The 20,335-nt window shown below is 47.5% G+C and overlaps 1 protein-coding gene, 1 long non-coding RNA gene, 1 other non-coding gene and 1 pseudogene across 4 annotated transcripts; all 4 read right to left on the minus strand.

The window, feature by feature from the left end:
• Nucleotides 1–4,758: 4,758 nt before the first annotated feature.
• Nucleotides 4,759–5,601, minus strand: LOC117847140 (uncharacterized). 2 transcript variants are annotated; one of them, XR_004638545.2, is made up of 3 exons: nt 5,457–5,601; nt 5,241–5,318; nt 4,759–5,152 (listed from the first exon to the last, which is right to left on the minus strand). It is a non-coding gene; the product is annotated as an uncharacterized lncRNA (long non-coding RNA). The 2 variants fall into 2 exon arrangements; XR_004638546.2 differs by having other exon boundaries at nt 4,759–5,155.
• Nucleotides 5,602–6,506: 905 nt separating this feature from the next.
• TRNAK-CUU (transfer RNA lysine (anticodon CUU)) lies at nt 6,507–6,579 on the minus strand. Its single transcript has one exon. It is a non-coding gene; the product is annotated as a tRNA-Lys (tRNA).
• A 497-nt stretch (nt 6,580–7,076) lies between these two features.
• LOC117847027 (uncharacterized) lies at nt 7,077–13,223 on the minus strand. Its single transcript, XM_034728164.2, has 5 exons — nt 13,038–13,223; nt 12,823–12,875; nt 11,088–12,450; nt 10,840–11,010; nt 7,077–8,306 (listed from the first exon to the last, which is right to left on the minus strand). The coding sequence occupies exons 1-5, from the start codon at nt 13,198–13,200 to the stop codon at nt 7,438–7,440; spliced, it is 2,619 nt and encodes an 872-aa protein (XP_034584055.1). The 5' UTR covers nt 13,201–13,223; the 3' UTR covers nt 7,077–7,437.
• A 921-nt stretch (nt 13,224–14,144) lies between these two features.
• On the minus strand, nt 14,145–17,461 carry LOC117847029 (trimethyltridecatetraene synthase-like; annotated as a pseudogene).
• Between the last annotated feature and the right edge of the window lie 2,874 nt (nt 17,462–20,335).

The raw sequence follows: 20,335 nt of genomic DNA on the forward strand, positions 1-20,335 counted from the left end.
ACGTTGCCAGTTTTTACATGTGTTTTTTCTTTCTCAAGAGCAAGATAAAGGTTATGTTGCTACTGGAAAAGCTTGCATGAATTAAAAGAAATCCAATTGTTTGCCCGGTCAATTTGACTTTATTAACAGTAACTTAACATATTTTTTATAGCAGAGATGCTTATATACTTACAAAAGTTGCAATTTTTTCATTTGAATCTGAATAAAGTTGTATAAATGGTACGCAGCGGATAAGTTCCCTGCTGGCCGGTTCAAATCTTGCTTTTCTGATTGTGATGTTTCTTGAACGAATCGAATATGACTTCCTGCACAGTTTGCATAAAGTTTGGTGAAATCCTTAGCTTTTTAAATTCTTGCTTGCAGACTGTGATGTGATACCTTGCTTAAATACATGCATCATTGCACATATTTAAGTTGAATACGTTTCTTGCAAGAATTGAATTCAGATTCTTTTTGTACAACATGCATTGAATTTTATCAAATCCTTATCTGTTCAAACCTTTCTTTCAGGCTGTGATGCCAGTTCATTGTGTGAAGTGGTTCCCTATTGCACATCTTTGAATTGATTAAGTTCCTTGAAAGAGTTGGATTCAAATTTCTTGCACAATATGCACTGAATTTGATGAAAACCTTATCTGTTTGAATCTTTCTTTCAGATCGTGATGCCAACTCATTGCTTAAACTGGATACATCATCGCACAGCTTAAGATTGCATACATTGCTTGTACCAGTTGTATTCAAATTCTTGCACAAAAAACAGTGAATTGTATAGAGTTCCGATTAATAAAAGTCAATCTTACACCAGTTCCATCCTAACGCGGACGTCAGTACTGTACAAAATTGGATAGGGTTTCTCATGCAAGCAATGAAAAAGGTATTAACTCTAGTTTCTAGCACAGTTGAATTATTATTTTTAATCTATTGACCAAACCAATGATTATTTAGTACCCTAAACTCTATGTCAGCCACAACCTCAAAGAAATGCGCAACTTGCATGAAACGGTTCCCAACGGTATTCATTGTTGAAAGAAACGGAGCAGCAAGTGCCCTGCATAGTCTCTCCCGGAGGAAAATCGTTATTGGCATCAAAGTTTCTTTTTTTGTTAATTCTCCAGGAAATCTAAGGTTCATTTTCACTTTTTTTTAGACCATTAGTCCATTTGGACAAAGATTTGTGAGACTATACCTCTTCTTCACGCCATTTTAGCATTTCTGCTTACTCAATGCATGCGTTTTTTGTTATCTTTTTTTTAAGGTAAATACAGTAGAGGAGGCCCCTACTGTGTTAAATATATTAAAATAGTGTTAAAATGTTACACCCGGTTTTAAAGGTAAAACCACATGCATAAATTACATGTGCGTTAGGATCAAATTACACACATGCGACAACTTCAGTGAATATCATAGTCAATGTCATAACGTAAAGAGAGTATATCCTGACCGATAGTCTTTTAAACCCAATAGCACAAAATTTTATTATTATCGCTGCGGATCTTCAACAAGCACGGTGACTCCACAGGCAGTTGACCAGAGAAAACGTATGCCTAGTACTCCTCTCAATCTTGTAGAACCTCCACAACGTTGACTTGTTTTGAGCAGCGGTTTTAGTAAGGGTGAGTACACTTATGGTTGGTACTCAGCAAGTATGGGGAATGTGTAGTATAAGGCTAATCAAGGATAGGCTAAGGTTTAACAGCATTTCAACATATTATTTGGTTGGTCAAATTTTATTAGCATTTACTAAATATAAGTTTATACCACCCACATTAAACATGAACATAAATAGAGATAATAGAAATAAATAACAACAATTTAATTTATCTTTCGATAATTTAATCATGTGAGGGTCCAGGCCACTCTTAACCGTGAGCATGGCTGATCGATCAGTTTTACACTCTGCAGATGTTGCACAGCTTTACCCACAAGTCGCGTAAAAGTTCAAAAGAACTTTAGACCCAAGCATGTTGTACGGGCCAGGTACAATACCATACTTCCGAGGTGTGATTGCATAAGGACATTATGAGGCCTTTACAAAGATTCCCTAGTAAGGATAGCTCGCTAAGGTTTCATGATCAGCAATGCATAAACCTCCCTAGTGGGCATAGGATCTTAACAAAGCTCCCTTCCCAAGAGGACTGTGTTATACACCAACTACTATCTCCCCCTCTTGCCCCTTTCAGGTAAAGCTACCACAAACCAGAATCCGTAATTATTTAGTCAAGACCAGAGCCATATAGTTCTTGTAGTTGTACTATTTTCCTAGGTGGTCGCTCCATGTTCCAATTAAGCATGGTGATCTTGTATTAATAAAAAGTATGTCATAAATAAATCAAGATTAATTGAGTTCATTATTACCACCATATCCAAGTTGAGCAACTAAGCATGAACTACCCAACATTATATACACCCAGGTTGGTCAAGGTATAGGGAATAAAACTAGTCAATCCTTAAATAGGTCCCATCATGTTTATGACTTAAAGTGCATGGCATAAATGCTATTGAACATGAAAGTAAAAGTTCTTAGGATGAAGCTGTGGTCAAGGACACGACTTGCCTTCAGAGACTTGCTCCGGCTGCTCGTAGTCTTCAAAGTCTTGAGCTTCAAATCCCTCGAGCTGCGGTCCTTCTAAGCGCATCACACGAGCCCATACAAGCAAGCAAAGTAAGAAAACAATACATCAAACAATAAAAACAGAGAAGAACAAGGTCAAAAAGCTAATCTATGCGTTAAGATGAACTCATAGACGTAAAAAGCACTTAAAATGGGTCTAGGATGCTAAAGATATGCACTAAACAAGATGCAGGGGCTTGCTGGCAAAGATTTAAAACTTCCAGAGCCTAAACTTGAAGAAACTGAGGGCTAAAACATAAATACGTGTATAAATCACAGGTTTAATGCGCAAAAGAGAAAGGCTAGGATGGCGGGCACTATTTTGCAAAAACTTAAGGGCTAAAGCGAAAGAAACAGGACCTAGATCTAATGGTCTTTGAACTGCGATGGACTGCGGTGCAAAAACTGGAAAACTAGGGGTCTCTTTAGAAAAAAGCATGGCACAGTGCAGGAGTTGACCGGTACGTGGACCGGTTGACTCCGGTCAGATCTAATCCAATCCGTTGGATTTAGATCGAGCGCTGAGGACGTCTGCGACACAAACCCGGCGGCGTGCGGCAGCGGCGGTGGATTGACTTCGCTCAAAAACGGGCGTCCGGGCTCGGTTCTCGACGGGAACTGGTCCAGGAGAATGAGGAGCTCACGACGGACACATCTAGGGTGTCACCATGGTGGTTTACACGGCGGCGGCGGCGCGAGGCTCGAAGGGCGGCTCCACGGCGAGGGCGCGGCTCCAGTGAGCGTGAACGCGCGGAAGGAACCACGAGAGAGCACGACAAACCCACGGGCGGCCTCTTCACCCTCTTGCGAATCCTCAGGCGGAGCTCTTGGCCACGGAGCAGCGACGACGAAGGAGATAGATGGCGGCGCTCGAGCTCGAGCGACGGTGGCGGCGACGCTAGAGAACTCGGGTGAGGTGGCTAGGGTTTTAGATGGGGTCACGAGTGCTACGGCGCGGCTTATATAGCCCGGGAGGAGGGGTGCCTTGGCGTGTGGGGCAGCGGAGGATTCGGAGGCGGCGGTTGCGGCTGGCTCAGAGACGAGTTTGAGTTGGTTGCGCGGATGGCGGAGGTAGGTGATGACGAGTGGGACCCAGCAGTCAGAGTGGGAGCGGGCCGGCGTGCGGTAGCTGGATTGGGGCGGAGGTGCTAGCGCGAAGGGGGCTAAGGCGGCGCTGCGCTATGGCGGTCAGAGGGAGGTGGAGCGACGGGCCGAGTTGGGCCGAAAAAAGAAAAGGGAAACTGGCCGAAAGAAGAACCGGACCGAAAGGAGAAAAGAGAAGGTGGAAAAAAGAAAAGGATTTGAAAACAAACTAAATTCAAACACAAATTTGAATTCAAGCAACAAAAAACAATGCACCAGCATGAATGCAACAATGAACTCCTATGATTCATTAATTTATTTTGAAACAGATTTAATTGCCTAAGAAATTTAAATGCAACCTTAAAATCCTTAATTTCTAGCAAATTTTATTAAATTGCAAAATTTGAAATTTAGGATGTTACATAAAAAAAACTGTACAGAAAGAAAGAAAAGAGGTTAGAACAGATCTGCAAGAAGCAGAGAGAAAACGACAGAGCAAGTGAGTTAGTTAGCCTAAGGAGTCTATCCAAGCTAGAAAAGGAGCTCTTTTTATCGCTCTTGAATCTGTGAGCCTGTAGAGTAGCATCTTCTACAAGTTGATGCTTCCAGGAAGAGAGGCTTGGCTGCTTATTTTCAAAGATAAGGTTGTTTCTTTGTTTCCAAATGTTCCAGGCAGCAATGATGAACACCTCCATGAAAAGAAGCTGTTTATTGTTTGCTGGGTTTCTATCATCATGCTAAAGAAGGGAAGAGATGAGTTCCACTGTAGTCCAATAGCTTGCCAGCAGGAGAGGCTAAACTCACAGTCAAAGAAGAGATGAAACGCTGTTTCTTCTGTGTTAAGTCTACAGAGGACGCAATTGTAGTTGTTGTCATTTATCTTTCTGTTTTTCCTCCTGAGAAGATTCCTTGTATCCAACCTATCCATGAGAAGAAGCCAAGAGAATACTTTAAGCTGGTTGCTGCACCGCGATTTTCATATCCATAAAAAAAAGTTCTGGTGGCCTTATTATATAGTTTTTTTAGTATTACTTTCCCAGAAGAATAAGCAAGAACAAGGAATATGCACAAACTAACCAGACTGTATTAATTTCACACCACAATTTTCACTGAAACAGCACAGTACATGCAGATACAGAGTAGCTTGGAAACCTGAAATTTTCCTTTCCCAGTCACAACTCACAAGGCCACATGGTAGTCATTTGGTTTCACAAGACACAGCAGTACAGTAATAGGAGACCAGCAAGCACCCAAGCCTGACATGATCTTGAGCCATTCCATCAAATGGCTTCTTATTTACTAGTAGTAGAGTAGATCATGTGCAGTCAGGCATGTGTGTGTACATCCCGGCCTCTTCAGCAGCTGCAGGGGCTGCAGCTGCAGCCGGAGCCGCAGCTGCAGCCATAGCCATAGCCAGCCTCGCCGGACTCCGTAGCCTTCTCTGGCACTTCTCCAGCCCTGCTAAAAAAACATGCAAGTTTTGTTGTCTCATTTGTGGTTTGGAAAGTACTGGTTTTTGTTAAATATTCATGGTGGAAATTGGTACCCCTTCTCAGCTGAAACACCAAGGACCATGGTTCCTGGGGTGTTGCTAGTGTTCTCATCGAAGCCAAGGTACATCACACTGTGGGCAGTAAAAAGCAACACAATTAACATGTTTGTTGTTATGCTTTAGCTAGATGAACTGAAACATTCAGAAAATTTCTTTTATTTTAGATGTAAACATTTGAAGAACCAAAGATCAGCCTAGTCATCATTTTACCCGCAGCCGCAGGAACCGCAGGAGCAGCTTCCACCACAGCAAGACATCTTCAAGCTTGTAGCTCAAAGTTCTTGTTGCCTCAAGTGCTTCTGTGTAGACTGAAGATGAGGTCGAGGAGTGAGGTGCGTCTGCTCTGCAACTTTGCTACCTATTTATAGCAGTGGAGAAGCAACTGTACATTGGCTTCAATCATTCAGAAAGATGGCCATTTTTATGATCTAATCCAAAAACAAAGCAAACGTAAACTAAACATGGTTGCTTTCAAATTGAACGTTGATTCCACGGCGTCTTGTACAGCCGTGGATAATTTTTTTAAACAGGTGGTGTTTGTAATTGGTCCAGGTTCATACAGATTTTGTCCAAACTTGGGTGTACTCTTCAACACGTCACAATGGGGAGACATCAAAAGCAAGAGCCCCGTTTAGAATTCTTGTGATAAGGGTCTCATTTTCATCGACGCAAAAGATGGTTGCTTTCAGTTCTTCATATGAAAAAAAAAGCAATTCATAAGATTTTGGATGGATTATGTCAAAGTTAGGCGCACTGTTTCAAATTTTGCGAAAAAATTTATAGCAAAAGCGAGTCACGAATTCCATGTTCGTGACAAGATCCTCGTTTCCATCTAGCAAGGAACATCAAACAAGAGGTTTCTTGCTCTCTCCGGAGCTGTAAGAAACTTAAGATGTTTGCTTACGAAAAGGAGAAATTTGAGATGTGATTCAAATACATGCAGACTTCGATAGCGTGTACAGTCATGATGGAAACTTTAGTTGAGCGTTGCTCCCACGGTTTGTAAAGTTATGGACGGAAGCTTTATAAAACGGGTCTTAAAAATTCACAAATTTAGGGGTCCATTGTCTTTTGGTACTAGAATCTATGCGCATGATTCGTACTGCTCAAAAACAGATACTGGTTTGGGGGGGGGGGGGGGGGGGGGGGGGGAAACAGCGAAGATGGAAATTAACATGGAACAAAATTAGATTGAGCCATCTTTTTTTGGGGCAGTATCTATTGAAAAATTGAAGAAAGAAGAAACAAAAATGCAGAAAACGCCCACCGTGGGGCTCGAACCCACGACCACAAGGTTAAGAGCCTTGCGCTCTACCGACTGAGCTAGACGGGCTGCATGCCAAAAATGGTATATTTAGATATATGATTTATTAGTCTGACATGTAACTAAACTAGGTTCCATCATGATACGCTGCATAGTGGAAATAACGGGATCCTGTATCATCCTAAACTTTTTCAGCCATTTTATCTGAATTTCACGGAACCTCTACAGTCATGCCGAATTGCAGAAACTTCTGTCTGAAAGGAAGCACCTTTGTGTACGAAAGCATTCATTTCAAACCATAATGATCCAGCGACAATAATAGGATCCTGTAACATCCTGAACCCTCCTCTTCAGCTTTTCAGACATTGGTCCTGAACTTTACAGGACCTCTGGAGTTAACAGCACGCTAGACCCATACACAAAAGCACCTTTGTCTAGTTAGCCAAGAAGGTTGCAAATATAGATTCATGTACAATATTTGGCGAGATCCATCAAAAGTGAACATATTATTCACTGACAGAAGATCAGAGCAGTGTTTTTCCACTTTCCGTGCCTTCCACGGATTCATGAACAGAGGACAAATACCAGAGGTAGCAGAGTCACGGGTTATATATGTACCGGTTTGAACTATCAGGAACTCATAATGATTTTAATTACAATTCACAGATATATGGCGCTACCTATTTCCTATCTATCCTTTAAGTTTGTTTCTAACAATAACTATGCATCACCAACATTTACTACATTTGATAATTGCCAGAATGACCATTCTGGTAAAATTATCTACACGGTTACTGTTGCATAATTCTAAACTAGTGATCCATCTATCAAGTACCTTTCTTCTGGTAGCATGTTACTGCTCAGTCTCTAAAGTTCGAACAGATTTCTCCAAAGCTCAAGCCGCTGAGAAAATGTAGCTCCTGATAGTCATTCATCAATTGATTCTAACACTATCTGAATGACAACATCATCCAGCAGGTCCTCAACCATCAGATCCTCAATGTCCAACGCGGTGCACTCCGCATCGTATACCAGGTTCATCCAGTTGTCCTTCCTCATAAGATCATGTGCCACAATGTCCTCCACCGTCTGGCCTTCCCTCCAATGCAGGCCCAGGTAGCAGCTCACCTTTGCCCACACCTCCTCAAGGACATGAGACCCCATGGGAATCGGCCTGGTTCGCAGGTCGAAGCGTGAGTGCCATGGGCCGATGACCAGGGAAGAGTCATAGATGTCCAGTAGGACCTCGTTAATAAGATCAAACAGGAGCATGCGCCTGACAATACTTTGTGGCTCATCGCTTGCCATGCTGAGCTCCTGACATGAGCATTCTGCTTCCTCAAAGACCACAGGGCTGACTGGCTGATTGGATGCATACCAGTCAACGTCGCCGCAGCTGAACCCTGATTTCTTAAGGATGTCCTTGACATACTGGAAGTCAGCCTCGTTCTTGTCACTGACATAAATGTGCAAGGGTTCTCTGGCACCTTGTTCGGCAAATTCATGTATGAACTGGAAATCCGAATCCAAAGCATCATTAGTTATGGGCTGCCCTGGCTTAACTAACCATTCTTCGTCCTCAAGATCAGCAGCCTTGGCACCTGACAGTTGTGATGCCTTAACTAGCCATTCTTCGTCCTCGTGATCGATACCATTGAGGACACCGGAATGCTTTAGTGGTGTGACCAACCACTCATCATCCTTGAAGTTGGCAGCATATGCTCCTGGGGACTCTGCTGGCTTGACTAACCAGCCCTCATCCTCAAGCTGAAAATTTTCAAATGGTGGCTCTGAATCTGAAAAGTTTTTCAGAAAAGATTAGTGTCACAAGGGTAGAATAGATATATATGTCACCAAGCAATGGGGTTTGGAGTTTCAGCATAGTAAAAATGCTGAACCTCGGATGGAAAAAGAAGAGATGCTGCCAAAGTATTCTTATAACAAAACAATTGATGCTTCATAATTTTGATGTAGCAAAGTTCTAACTTCTAGCTCTTGACACCCTCATTCAGTCATTCTCATAACTTGCCTGGAGGAGTGGGGATGGTCTAAAAGAGTTATGACATATGTAGAAAAGAAATAATGCATCGTCAAATAGTCATTTGCATCACTTTCTGATCTATATGTAACTTTAGTTATTTTGTAATGGAGGAAATATAACATTAAAGGTCAACCATGACACTATGGCAGTACACAGTTAAGGTTTAAGAGCGCAACTCGTCTGCTTCTAATAGTCAAACATTGCAAGCAACTGAACAATATTTCATTACTACTTTGCAAATCACACATTACAAATTCACCTAGTGCTAAATTAATACTCGGAGGCATTGAACTTTGTAGTAATAAGGAATTTTTTTGGTGGTTACTTGAGAGTAAGCCAGTAAAATTATCTGGTGTTCTGAAATAGTGAGATATCCATTGCAGAGGCTTTGCAGATGCAGAATCTTTTGTGTGGGTTGTATTGCTTGAGCCCCATGGGCTGATTATATAGGAGTATATGGCTTGGAGGGCAAGTAGCCTCTCCTAGAAATAAGGAAGGTTATCCCGGGATTACAATCAATCCTAAACTAACCATATCTAGGGTTGCCTAATATACTCTAACATCCCTCCGCAGTCACAGCAGGAGCGCGCAGACGATGAGATTGGAGAATAAGCTGAAGAGCTGACATCCAACCCCCCTACCCCCGTAGTCGCAACCGTCGATGCGCCGTAGATGCTGTGACTGGAATGGGAGCCGATGAGGCTTGTCAAGTAGATGATAGCCCCTTAGTACAAAAGTAGCCGAGGTCGAGGTGGACGTGGTCGAAGCCGTGAAGGAGGGCGTGGGTCTGAAGCATCAGCGAAGGCGCCCGGATACACAAAATCAGCAGCTTCTTACCAGCAGGTTCAGCGGGACAATGAGCCGACTGCGATGGTAGATGGTGCAGCTAAAGAGCGCAAATGCATCTTTCTTCAGCAACATCGACAGCGGTGTCCGCGAGCGTGCGGCAATAGGCGCGGACTCGGATTGTGAGCCAGCGTGACGAGGATCAGCAGCATGGGAGGTGCCACTGCCTAAAAAGGTGACGATACCGGTGGTGATGGCTTGATCATGAGCGTCGCCGCTACAGCTTGGGAGGGTGCAATGACAACCTTATCCTCGGGAGTGTCAACGATGGAGCGGCGACGGGACGGCGGGGCGACACAAACCCGATCTTTGATCAGGAAAAAAGAAAACATAGCAGCATCAGGACGAACATCCGTGTAGAATACCTAGGTTACCATAGCCTGCTCCGTCCACCCTTCTCTTATCTCTTTCCGTCGGTCGGTCAACCAAAGGAAAAAGAAATCAGACAGGCACTGGACAGCAGAACGATGCAGGCATGTAGCAGTTTAGGCCTTCAGGGTGGGGGGCCAGGCAGCAACACAGCACCAGCCCTATGGCAGGGCAGTGATGCGGCCCAAACGCCCCCCACCGCGCACAGAGGGACCCGTGCGATGGGGACCTGGGCGGATGGTGGAGAGGCGCAGGGGAGCAGCACCTCCTTCCAGCGTGGCAGCCTGGCACCCTCACGGGCCTCCTCTGCAGCCGAGCGCTCGCACTCACGGCAGCGATAGCGGTGGCGCAGGAGAAAGGGTAGCACAGGGCTAGAGGACGCGCGGTAAGGGGCGGCAAGGATGGCGGCGCGCGGCGGATATTGGAGGCGACGGGAGGTAGCTCGACGAGATGAATCGGCCACAGCTGCTGCTTGACCACGACAACGCGACGGATCGAGGGATCAGCCGCGCATCCTACGAGGGCGCTGCCTCCAGCAAAGATTGATCTCCCTGGGAGTGGTGCGGGGCAGCGGAAGCCGGAGGCTTAGGTTAGAATCTAGACTCGTAATACCATGTAAGATTGTGTATAACGTGTGTGTGTTGTATTGTTTGAGCCCCATGAACTGATTATATAGAAGTATATGGCTTGGAAGGCAAGTAGTCTCTTCCAGAGAGAGATGGTTATTCCGGGATTACAATCAATGAACTGATTATATAGGAGTATATGGCTTGGAAGGCAAGTAGTCTCTTCCAGAGAGAGAAGGTTATTCCGGGATTACAATCAATCCTAAAGTAATCTAGAGTTGCCTAATATACTTAAAAAAATATAATACAGTTATGATTTATGAAAGGAGAAAAACACAATTAGAAGTCCTTTATTGTTAGAGTAACACCATTACTAGTTCGATCCTCCTGTATAAGTTTGTAGTAGATTAGTTGTGTCTAAAATTGAGGGAAGAAAACATGAAAATATTTTACACACTAATATTTCCATTGAGTAGTAAAACTGCATTTAAAACTTTAACAATTCACCTGCTACAGAATGCTCTGTAAAACTGCCAGTGCGATCTTGGAAGAAAGACCGATTGAAAGAAGGCAAACTATTGATGCGGCGGTGGGTGAAAGACCGATCAAGAGAAGATAAACTTGGACTTCTTAGGATGCTGCGGAAATTCTCTTCCAAGGAGCCTACAAAGTCAACTTCTGCAAAAGATTACAACAATATTGTAAGTCCAATAAAAACTCGACTAGACCGCTAAACTCCTCTTCATTTGCCTTACCTCCATAATTTACTTGACCGTGAATATTTCCTGATCTTTCTGTGACATCATCAGGAAAATTTCCTTCTTCACAGATGCTGAACGCATCAGTTCTATGTGAAGAAGAGCGATCAGGTTCCACATTACAAGTCTTGGGCCCAATCCCAGAATCTGAAACCTCACTTAGGCCCCCTTGGTGAGCTAAACATAATCGCATCTCTGGAAGAGAAGTTATTCTTTTGAAGCCCAATGGCAGCTTCTTGTCTTTTAAGCTTTCATTACCTCCCATTGTTATGCTTAATCTCTCTGGAGAAACTTTGGAGTCCCTCGATATTGACTCATAAAGTGTTGAATACTTGTCTACTGATTCTGCAATAGAATATGATCTTCGTATTTGTTTCTCCTCCTGGACAAACTTCTCTGTGGAGGGGCTCCTGGTTAATTCAGACATTTTTTGGCCATATGGTAGTCTGTGGAAAACTCCATCCTTTGTAATCCGCGCAAGCTCTTTGCGGTTCTCCTTTACAACATCTTTGATCTTTCTACTGATAGCTTTAAAATGATTTGAAGTGGTGCCAGCTTTCTTCAGGCTTCTTGATTCTGCAAGAGAAACTGCTGAGCCATCAACTCCAGAAGGAATTCTTGTAGTGATGACTTTTGCAGCTTCTAGGTCAGCGTTAGGCCTCGAGGGTGAACTTTGGAGTTCTGACCTCCTGCTTTTCTCACTATCACTCCGATCAAATATAGGGTTACGTTTCCCTGATGATCCTCCCGGTCTTGGAAATGATTCCAATCTGTTCAGCGGTACAGCACCACTTGATGAAGCTTCTTGTCCTTGCTGTTCAGCAGTTGTTAACAGTGAAGGATCATGGAGAATCTTCAGAAATAGTTCCCGGTGTGCATTAAACAGTTCAAGAAAATCCAAGAACTCCTTCGAGTGATGCGTTGGAGCATCACGGTTTTTCTGCATAGAGGGGGGTTCACTCTCAGCAGTAAGATCCCCAGATGCAGTCTCACAGGGTGCCTCCAGATCAATGCTATCTTTGCCACCAATGCTGCCACATGACCTGCAGTTCTCTTGGGTACTGGGATGCTGTGGGCTCTCATGTGACAATGGTGACAGTTCGCTGTGACAAGAACCCATCTCATTGGAGCTCGAGTTGTTAGTTGTGTGATAATGCGCAGCTAAATTATCAGGAACCTCATAATCAAAGCATTTCGAGTGATGGATTGATCTGGAGCGCCGCAGACGCGACGAGGATGGGGTGCTGGCTGGTGAGCTGCTCTTCTTTTGATCTTTCTCGGGTGTTTTCTTCTTGAACATGAGTGTCCTCCATATGAACGTGCGGGCCTTTCCAGTTGGAGAATTGCTGTTTGCTTCCTTCTACAAATGAACACCACAAATGAAGTGTCAGAGGTGCATTGCTTTATAACACTTGACAAAACTACATTATTAACATGAAACATATATGCAAAAAATGATCCTGTGATTTTTTTTCTCGAACATGCAGGAGAGCTAGGCATCATTATATTAAAGAAGAAGAAGATCCTGTGATTTAAGACTAGCAAACTGAACCATCAAGACATGCTGCAAGGCTCTAAGAGATTGTGACCTTGATGATTTTGAGTAATCATTACATTTTCTCAGTTGTGAATTATATTAACGATATGGTATGATTCATCAGTTTACTACCAGTACATATATTTGAGACTTCCCTGCCTTTACCATAAAAACAAATGCAGTTTGTGCACCTACCGGGATAGCCTCATCTTTTTCACTGCGGTTTTTGGGCTTTTCAACTTTCACTCCTACAACAGATATAAAAATATGTTCAACACATATAGCTTTACATAGCCAAATAAAGAGCCATGTATATCTCAGTCAAGCCTTCTTGGAATCGGCTATAAAATATGAACAGCAAAGCTTCAGCAAACTTCAAATTTGCAAGCTAGAAATATGTAAAACCTTACTGAGTGTATTGTTACTTCCTTCACTGTGCTTTCGATAGGCAATCATCTTCGGCATTTGCAACCGCTGATTGAGGGCGAGGAAGTTGAACAGGCCTTCCAGGCAGCCTGGGCTCTTTGTGTCGAACCGCTTGCTCTCCGCCATTGTTCCAGCAAAAGCTATCATCCGTGTAGAAGACAGTAATTAGGTCTCAAGATATTGATATACCCAGACCTATTAGAACACATAAATCTATGTCTAAATCTACTGATATCCATTTTCCTCCAAAGTGAGATGCATCAATGAAATGCTATTTTTTTCTTTAACAAAGCAAGGGAATGTATGCTCTGAATTCTATATAACCCAAATAACAAAGTTTATCTCAAGTTCCCCGTACGTGAGTGTGTGATTTTGTTCAGGGCAAAAGATGTAAACTTTTCGGTTTTAAATTTGATACCCAACAGTTCACTTTAGGCAGGTGACAAATCTGTGACCAAAGAAACCATTGCATTTATAAAAGAAAATGCAAGTAAATTTTCTCTTTTGTTCCTAGGGGAAAACGTGCGGAAATGTGAATCTAATTCTTGTTCGTTTTCCTTCGGCTTATGCGATTTCATCCCCCTACCGTCGAAATCGATATGCAAGTTTGTACCCAAACCCGCCGTCCACCAAATCCCAATTTGGGCAAGGGTAACACAGGTCAGGACCAAGACCAAATGCGATCGAAATAATCCTAATTCCCTAACCACGAGGCTAAAATCGAAATCCATGAACCGAATAGCCAGAACAAGATTTCATTATTCGATTCAATTACACAATATAAGGACGGAAATCAAGAGATCATACCAGGGGAGAAGTGAAAGATTGCTCTTTCCGTGGGATACGCATGCGGAGGAGGAAGAGGCGAAGGGAATGGAGCTCCTCCCCTCCATGGGCTAATGTTTATTTCCTCTCTCTCTCGTTTCTCTCTCCTCCCCTAACCAAACAAACTAAACTGAGCCTTGTTAGTGAGGCCGAGAGAAACGCGCTCATCCTCCTCCTCGGTTCCTCACTTCCTACCTCCTCTCTTGCAGATACGTACACTTGTTTTACCGCCTTCAAAGTCGGTTTGCAGATAACTAGCTTCACGCTTTTCAAAATATTTTCTACTCATATTTGCAAAATATTCCTCAGAAGTCAGAACAAAACGATGCAAAAATTATTCGCAATACCTTTCTACTCATATTCGCCTATTATCACACTTCCTGTTTTTTTTTTTCCGAAGAAACTAAATCTTGATGTTCTTATCACTACAAGGAGATATCTTCAAATTTCAACTGGACGATTAGTCGGCGGCGGCGTACAGGTGCGCCGGCAGCCTCGGCGACGGCGACGAGCGGCACCTTCCGGCTCGCGGTCAGCCCGAAGCATTCTTCCATGCTCACGTCCTCGGGCGCCACCCCGTCCGGCAGCCGCCAAGTGAACCCGTGCACCAGGTTCGCCAGCGTCGCCGCCATCTCCTTCATCGCGAGGTTGTACGCCGGGCACATCCGCCGCCCGGCCCGAACGGCAGCAGCTCGAAGTGCGCCCCGCGCACGTCCACGCCCTCGGCGGCGCGGCCCCCGGCGAGGAACCTCTCCGGCCGGAACGCGTTGGACTCGCCTGGCCAAGACGCCGGGTCCCGCGCCACGGCCCACGCGTTCACCAGCACGCGCGCGTCGGCGGGGACGTCGTAGCCGCCGACCACAGCGTCCTCGCGGGCGCGATGCGGGAGCAGGAACGGGGCCACGGGGTGCAGCCGCATCGTCTCCTTCAGCACGGCGTCCAGGTAAGGGAGAGCCGGCAGGCCGCGCTCGTGGCCCAGCGGTCACGCCCCACCACGCGGTCGAGCTCGGCGGCGGCGTGCGCCATGGCGTCCGGGCGGCGGAGTAGCTCCGCCATGGCCCACTCCATCGTCACCGCCGCGGTCTCCGTGCCGGCGACGATGATGTCCTGGACGAAGGCCTTGACGCCGTCTCGCGTGAGCCGGGCCTCCGGCTCTGACTCCTCCGCCTCGCCGCCGCCTTCCTCGGATAGCTGCAGCAGCACGTCCACCAGGTCTCTGGCCGGGAACTCGCCGCCGCCAACACTCGCGGAACGACGCCGCCGGTCTCCCTCGTGTTCGTCGAGGATCTGCTCGACGAACCGGTCGAACAGCTCGTGCACCCGCTTAATCCGCCGGCGTAGCCCTGCACGTCGAGCCAGCCGAGACACGGCACCCACTCGCCGACGTTGTCCACCGCGCCGGTCACCGCGAACGCCTCGTCCAGGGCGCGCCGGAACGCCAACCCCTCCTCGCTGCCGTGGCAGCCCGACCACTTCTGCCCCACCGCCATGCGGAGGATGTTCCGCATGGTCAGGTTGAGGAGGCGCTCCTTCACCTCGACACCGGCGCCGGCGCCGGCGCTGCCGGACTCGAACAAGCCGCGCCCCAACGCGCGCATCTCCTCCGCGCGCGCGCTGGAACGATTCCACGCGGCGCACCGAGAAGAGTTCGGTGGCGCAGAGCTTGCGCGCCATGCGCCAGTAGGCGCCGTAGGGAGTCTGCACGATGCCCTTGTAGCCGTAGGACATGGTCGCGCCCATGGCCGAGGGCGGGCGGTCGGCGAAGGCGAGGTCGTGGGTCTTGAGGACCAGCCGCGCCGTCTCCGCGGAGGAGGCGACCACCGCGTGGAAGGAGCCGAGGCGGAGGTGCATGAGCAGGCCGTGCCCGGCCGCCAGCGCGGCCAGCGCGCGGTGCGGCGGGAGCGGGCCCGCTAGCAGGTTGATGCTGCCGAACACCGGCCAGCCCCGCGGGCCCGGAGGGAGGTTCAGCGGCTTCTGGCGGCGGCGCAGCAGCCAGACAACAACGAAGCTGACCACCGGTGCCACGGCCATGGATATTGTTGCTGTGAGCTCCATTGGTAAAATGGAAAAAAGAAGTGTTCATGGGCACATCACATGAACTGTGCTGCACAGTGGCGAAAAATGATAGAATTTTCCTATGTTTTTGATTCATTACTTGTGGCACAGACTAGTCATGATGTTTATATGAACAGAAACAAATATAGTGACGGTCAGACAGTGAATGAGATGAACAGCTACTTGCTTGGTCAGTGAATGTGCGGCTGATATAGATATAGATTCTGGATCAACAGGTCAGTTTCGTTAGTAAAATATCTTGTGTGCGTCTACTTCAAAATTCTCCACTGATGAAGCTTCATGCTAACAAATGCCCATGGCCGTGGTCCTTCTCTTCCTCGTTGTCACTTTCGTTGTCTGTCCGTGCCTCGGCTGGCAGAAGGAACAATGTTCCCTCAAATACAGGAGGCATCACGAATAGACCCTTTTAAGCTCACAGCATTACAAAACAGAGATCATCAGGACGAGTCTTATTCACTCCATATGTGTGGTTTTGTGTTTCTTGGAGTATAAGAACAAAACCATAATGGACAAGACATCACTACCAGGAATATATCTGTAGAACATTCACTGATTCATTAAGCTTGCAACCGGTCACACCACTCACTGTCTGACTCTCACCATCTCTGTTTTCTGTTGCATCCAAATAATGCAATTTGGGAAAAAAAAAACTAGACTATCGCATTGCAGGATCGCATCAGTCTGCTGCAAGGTTATGAAGCCCAGACTAGTACGTAGTTCATGAAAAAAAAATACAAAGATCCATGTCACAATCAAGCAAGTATTGCACGCAAGATACATCAGAGATTAGTCTGGAAGGCAAAAGCTAGCACGGATAGGATCTCAATCATTTTGATGTGAAAGCTTTAGCAAACTTGTGAGAGGAAGCAACAGCCCAGTTGAAGACGATGATTTGGCCTGAAGCAACCAGACAGAGGCTCATTCCTGGACCGATACCTGAAAGAAGCACATGCATGTTTTCACTTTTGAAGGCTTGTAAAAAAGAAGAGAGATAAGAATATAAACTAGCTGATCGCTTAGCCAAGCGAGGCTGGCCGCACAACACATCCTGCGCCCTATGTCGTTCCACTATGGAGACGGGACACCACCTTTTAGCCGAGTGCCGATACACACGGAGAATCTGGAACCAAACGGCAACATGGCTAGCGCAGCCTGCACTACGACCAAGTGAATGGAGACCTTCAGCCAACGCTATGGAGTGGTGGACGGCTATCACCACAACACCGGACTCGCCACGTAAAGCTCTACGCAGCCTCGTCCTTTTAATCATGTGGGAAATTTGGAAGGAACGGAACGCACGTATTTTCAATCGGCAGGAAACATCACCGTCAACCCTAATGATGAAGATCAAAGATGAGGCCTCCGCTTGGCTCTTGGCGGGGGCCAAAGACCTAGCGTCATTACTATCTCGCGAGTAATCCCGTTTCGGACTATAGTTTTTTCTTCCTTTTCCCTCCTTTTTGCTTTTCTATCCCGAACTGTCGGGATTGCCCCTGCGCCACCACGCCTCGATGAGCTAAGAACGATGGCGCGTGCACAGGTCGAAGCCCTCTTCAATGCTCAGGCCATGGCGCTTCAGCACACATTCCAGGCCATGGCTGATTCACAGGTACGCTCAACCCATTTGTTTAGCTCGGATTCCTCTGTGCAACCTTCGCCCCGCAAGGATCTTGGTGCTTGCGGCGTCGACGAGTTTTTCGCCAGGTCCTGCTCCCTGCTGGACGGACTTGATGCTCCGCCGCGCCCAGCGGGGAATCAAGCCTGGTCCGACGACCCGGTGCGCTTGGTGCCTCTGCACCGGGTCTTTGACAGGATAGGGTCGGCTCTCCAAGGGCGCCCCTCGGTGCGGGAGGTCGAGCTCGCCCTGAACCAGCTACAGCTTCCCGCTCGCCCTCCGGCTTCTGATGATCTTCGCGCCGCCGCGTCCAAGTCTTCTCCGGCCGCCGGATCTGCACCAACGGCGCTGCTGGACCGGAGGCAGGCTGCTCTATGGGCCAACTGCCAGGCCTCACGAACCAGCTGGGCCCTGGAACCTCCTGTGGCGGCGACCACGCCGGGCGTTCACGGGGGGCCTCAGGAGAGGGCGGCTCCATGGGCCGTTTCCATGGGGCCTGCTCCTGTCTGGCCCGCTAGCGGGGCTCCCTCCGGGCCACCTGGGCCAGCTTTTGAGCGTGCAGCGCCAGTCTTCACCACTGGGCCGGAGGCGCCAGTGGGGAACCCGGGGGCCGGCACACAGACAACCTCGCCTGGGCCAGCTGCAAACAACTTGGGCCGCAGCACAGCCCACAAGTCTCACCTTTCCGTTTCCCAATCTATTGAAATGCAGGTTGCCACTGTTGAAGCCATGGAGGCCCAGCCGGCTACTCAAGCCACTGTGGAGGAAACCCACACTGTGGCTGCAAGTGGGGCCGTCGATGATCTCTTCGCGGCCCCGGCTTCGCCGATTCTACGCCAGCCCCCGCCACGTCGCCAACGTCAACGCTTTGATATGACCGCGGTCCGAAGAAGTGCACGACTCGCCCTCAAGCCGTCGGTTCCTGCGCTGCAGCGTGCACAGCACAACCTCTGGCGCAAGCTAGGGGTCTCTGACGACGAGCTACGCCCCATAGAAGACATCCTACAGGACTACGTCAACTCTCACCAGTGGCCGCTTCCAGATCATGTCATCGCTGCGATGACGGCACTATTTGACCTGGATGATGAGGGAGCGGAGCAGGTAACCGAAGCTTTGATCCAGCATGCAGGACAGGCGGTCCAGGACATCCAGAACGAGCTCGCCACCCGTCAGGAATGAGTCATCACGATTCGACTTGTTGTTGGAGACTTGTTATCTCCATGTATCAGTACTACCTACCGTGCACCTTCCCTTTTAGCTATCCGAGCCCTGCTGGCTGTGACCTTCGGGCTAGGAGCTGCACTAAACTTCACGACTCGACCTCCTGGTCATCTCGCGCGCGAATTCGCCCTGCTGGCTTCGACCTTCGGGCAATGCATATGAACGATCTGCATGATCAGCGACTCTCCAGCACATCTGTTGCTAGCGCCTATTCCACCAAGAATCGTCATCTTAAGTGCGTCGACGTGCTCGCATATGCCCTGATCAGGACCACCTTCACACACCAGCACTACGAACAGTGTGCTACCATTCTCTGTGCGATAGATCTTCCAAATGCCCACATCCAACTTCGACACCCTTAGTTGGAATGTCCGCGGCCTCAATGCCCCTGCGAGATGTATGCTTGTTCATGAAACACTAAAAGACACGCCTTGTCAGATTGCGTGCCTTCAGGAAACCAAATTAAGCCAGATCGACACTTCTCTGGCTGCCTTCTTAGGGGGTTATCGACTTTCAAGCTTCGCTTTCAAGCCGGCGCAAGGCACTAAGGGAGGAATACTAATCCTTTGGGATTCCAACTTCGTCGATCTGACGGATATCCAAATCGGGAGCTACTCGCTTTCGGCAACAGTTTCACCGAAAAACTACGACACCGACTTCCGCCTTACGACAGTCTACGGCCCTTCCAGAACGAACCTAAAACCGGCATTCATGCAGCATATGCGCAGTATGAAGCCCGACAACGAGACCAAATGGCTCATTCTTGGCGATTTCAACCTCATATACAAGACACAAGACAAAAATAATAGACGCTTGAACCTCAGCCAAATGCGCCGTTTCCGTAACACCCTCGCTTCTTGCGGTCTCAAGGAAATTCACCTACAGAACCGCAAATACACGTGGAGCAATGAACGACGCCAGCCTACGATGTCGCGTCTAGACCGCTTCTTCTGTAATGAAGCTTGGGATCTCGCTTTCGATGATCTGACCCTACACGCCTTGTCCTCCTCCCATTCCGACCACTGCCCCCTGTTACTAGCACGTTTATCCGGCCCACGCAAGCCGCGGCCGTTTAAATTTGAGAACTTCTGGACAAAGCTGCCCCACTTTCAGGACACCGTGAAGCGAGCTTGGTGCTCACCAACACATCATACTGAGCCTTTCCACCGCCTAGGGCACAAATTACATCTAACGGCACGGGCGCTCCGAAAATGGAGCAACTCCATAATCTCGGACGCGAGACTGAAGCTACAGATGGCCCAAGTGGTGATTCTCCACCTCGATTCGGCGCAAGACGTCCGACCGCTCTCGGAGGCGGAATTTGATCTACGAGCTAAACTTAAAAAACGTGTCCTAGGATGGGCCGTGATTGAACGTGCTAGAAGGCGCCAAGCATCGCGCGTTAAAAACCTCCGCGAAGGCGATGCCAACACGCGCTACTTCCACCTAAAGGCCAACGGGCGACGACGGAAAAATTACATCCAAAGACTGCGATCCGATTCTGGCTGGGCACTCACGCATCAAGACAAACAGAAAGTCATCCAC

Source organism: Setaria viridis, chromosome 3 (genome assembly GCF_005286985.2).
Source record: "Setaria viridis chromosome 3, Setaria_viridis_v4.0, whole genome shotgun sequence".
NCBI lineage: Eukaryota > Viridiplantae > Streptophyta > Magnoliopsida > Poales > Poaceae > Setaria > Setaria viridis.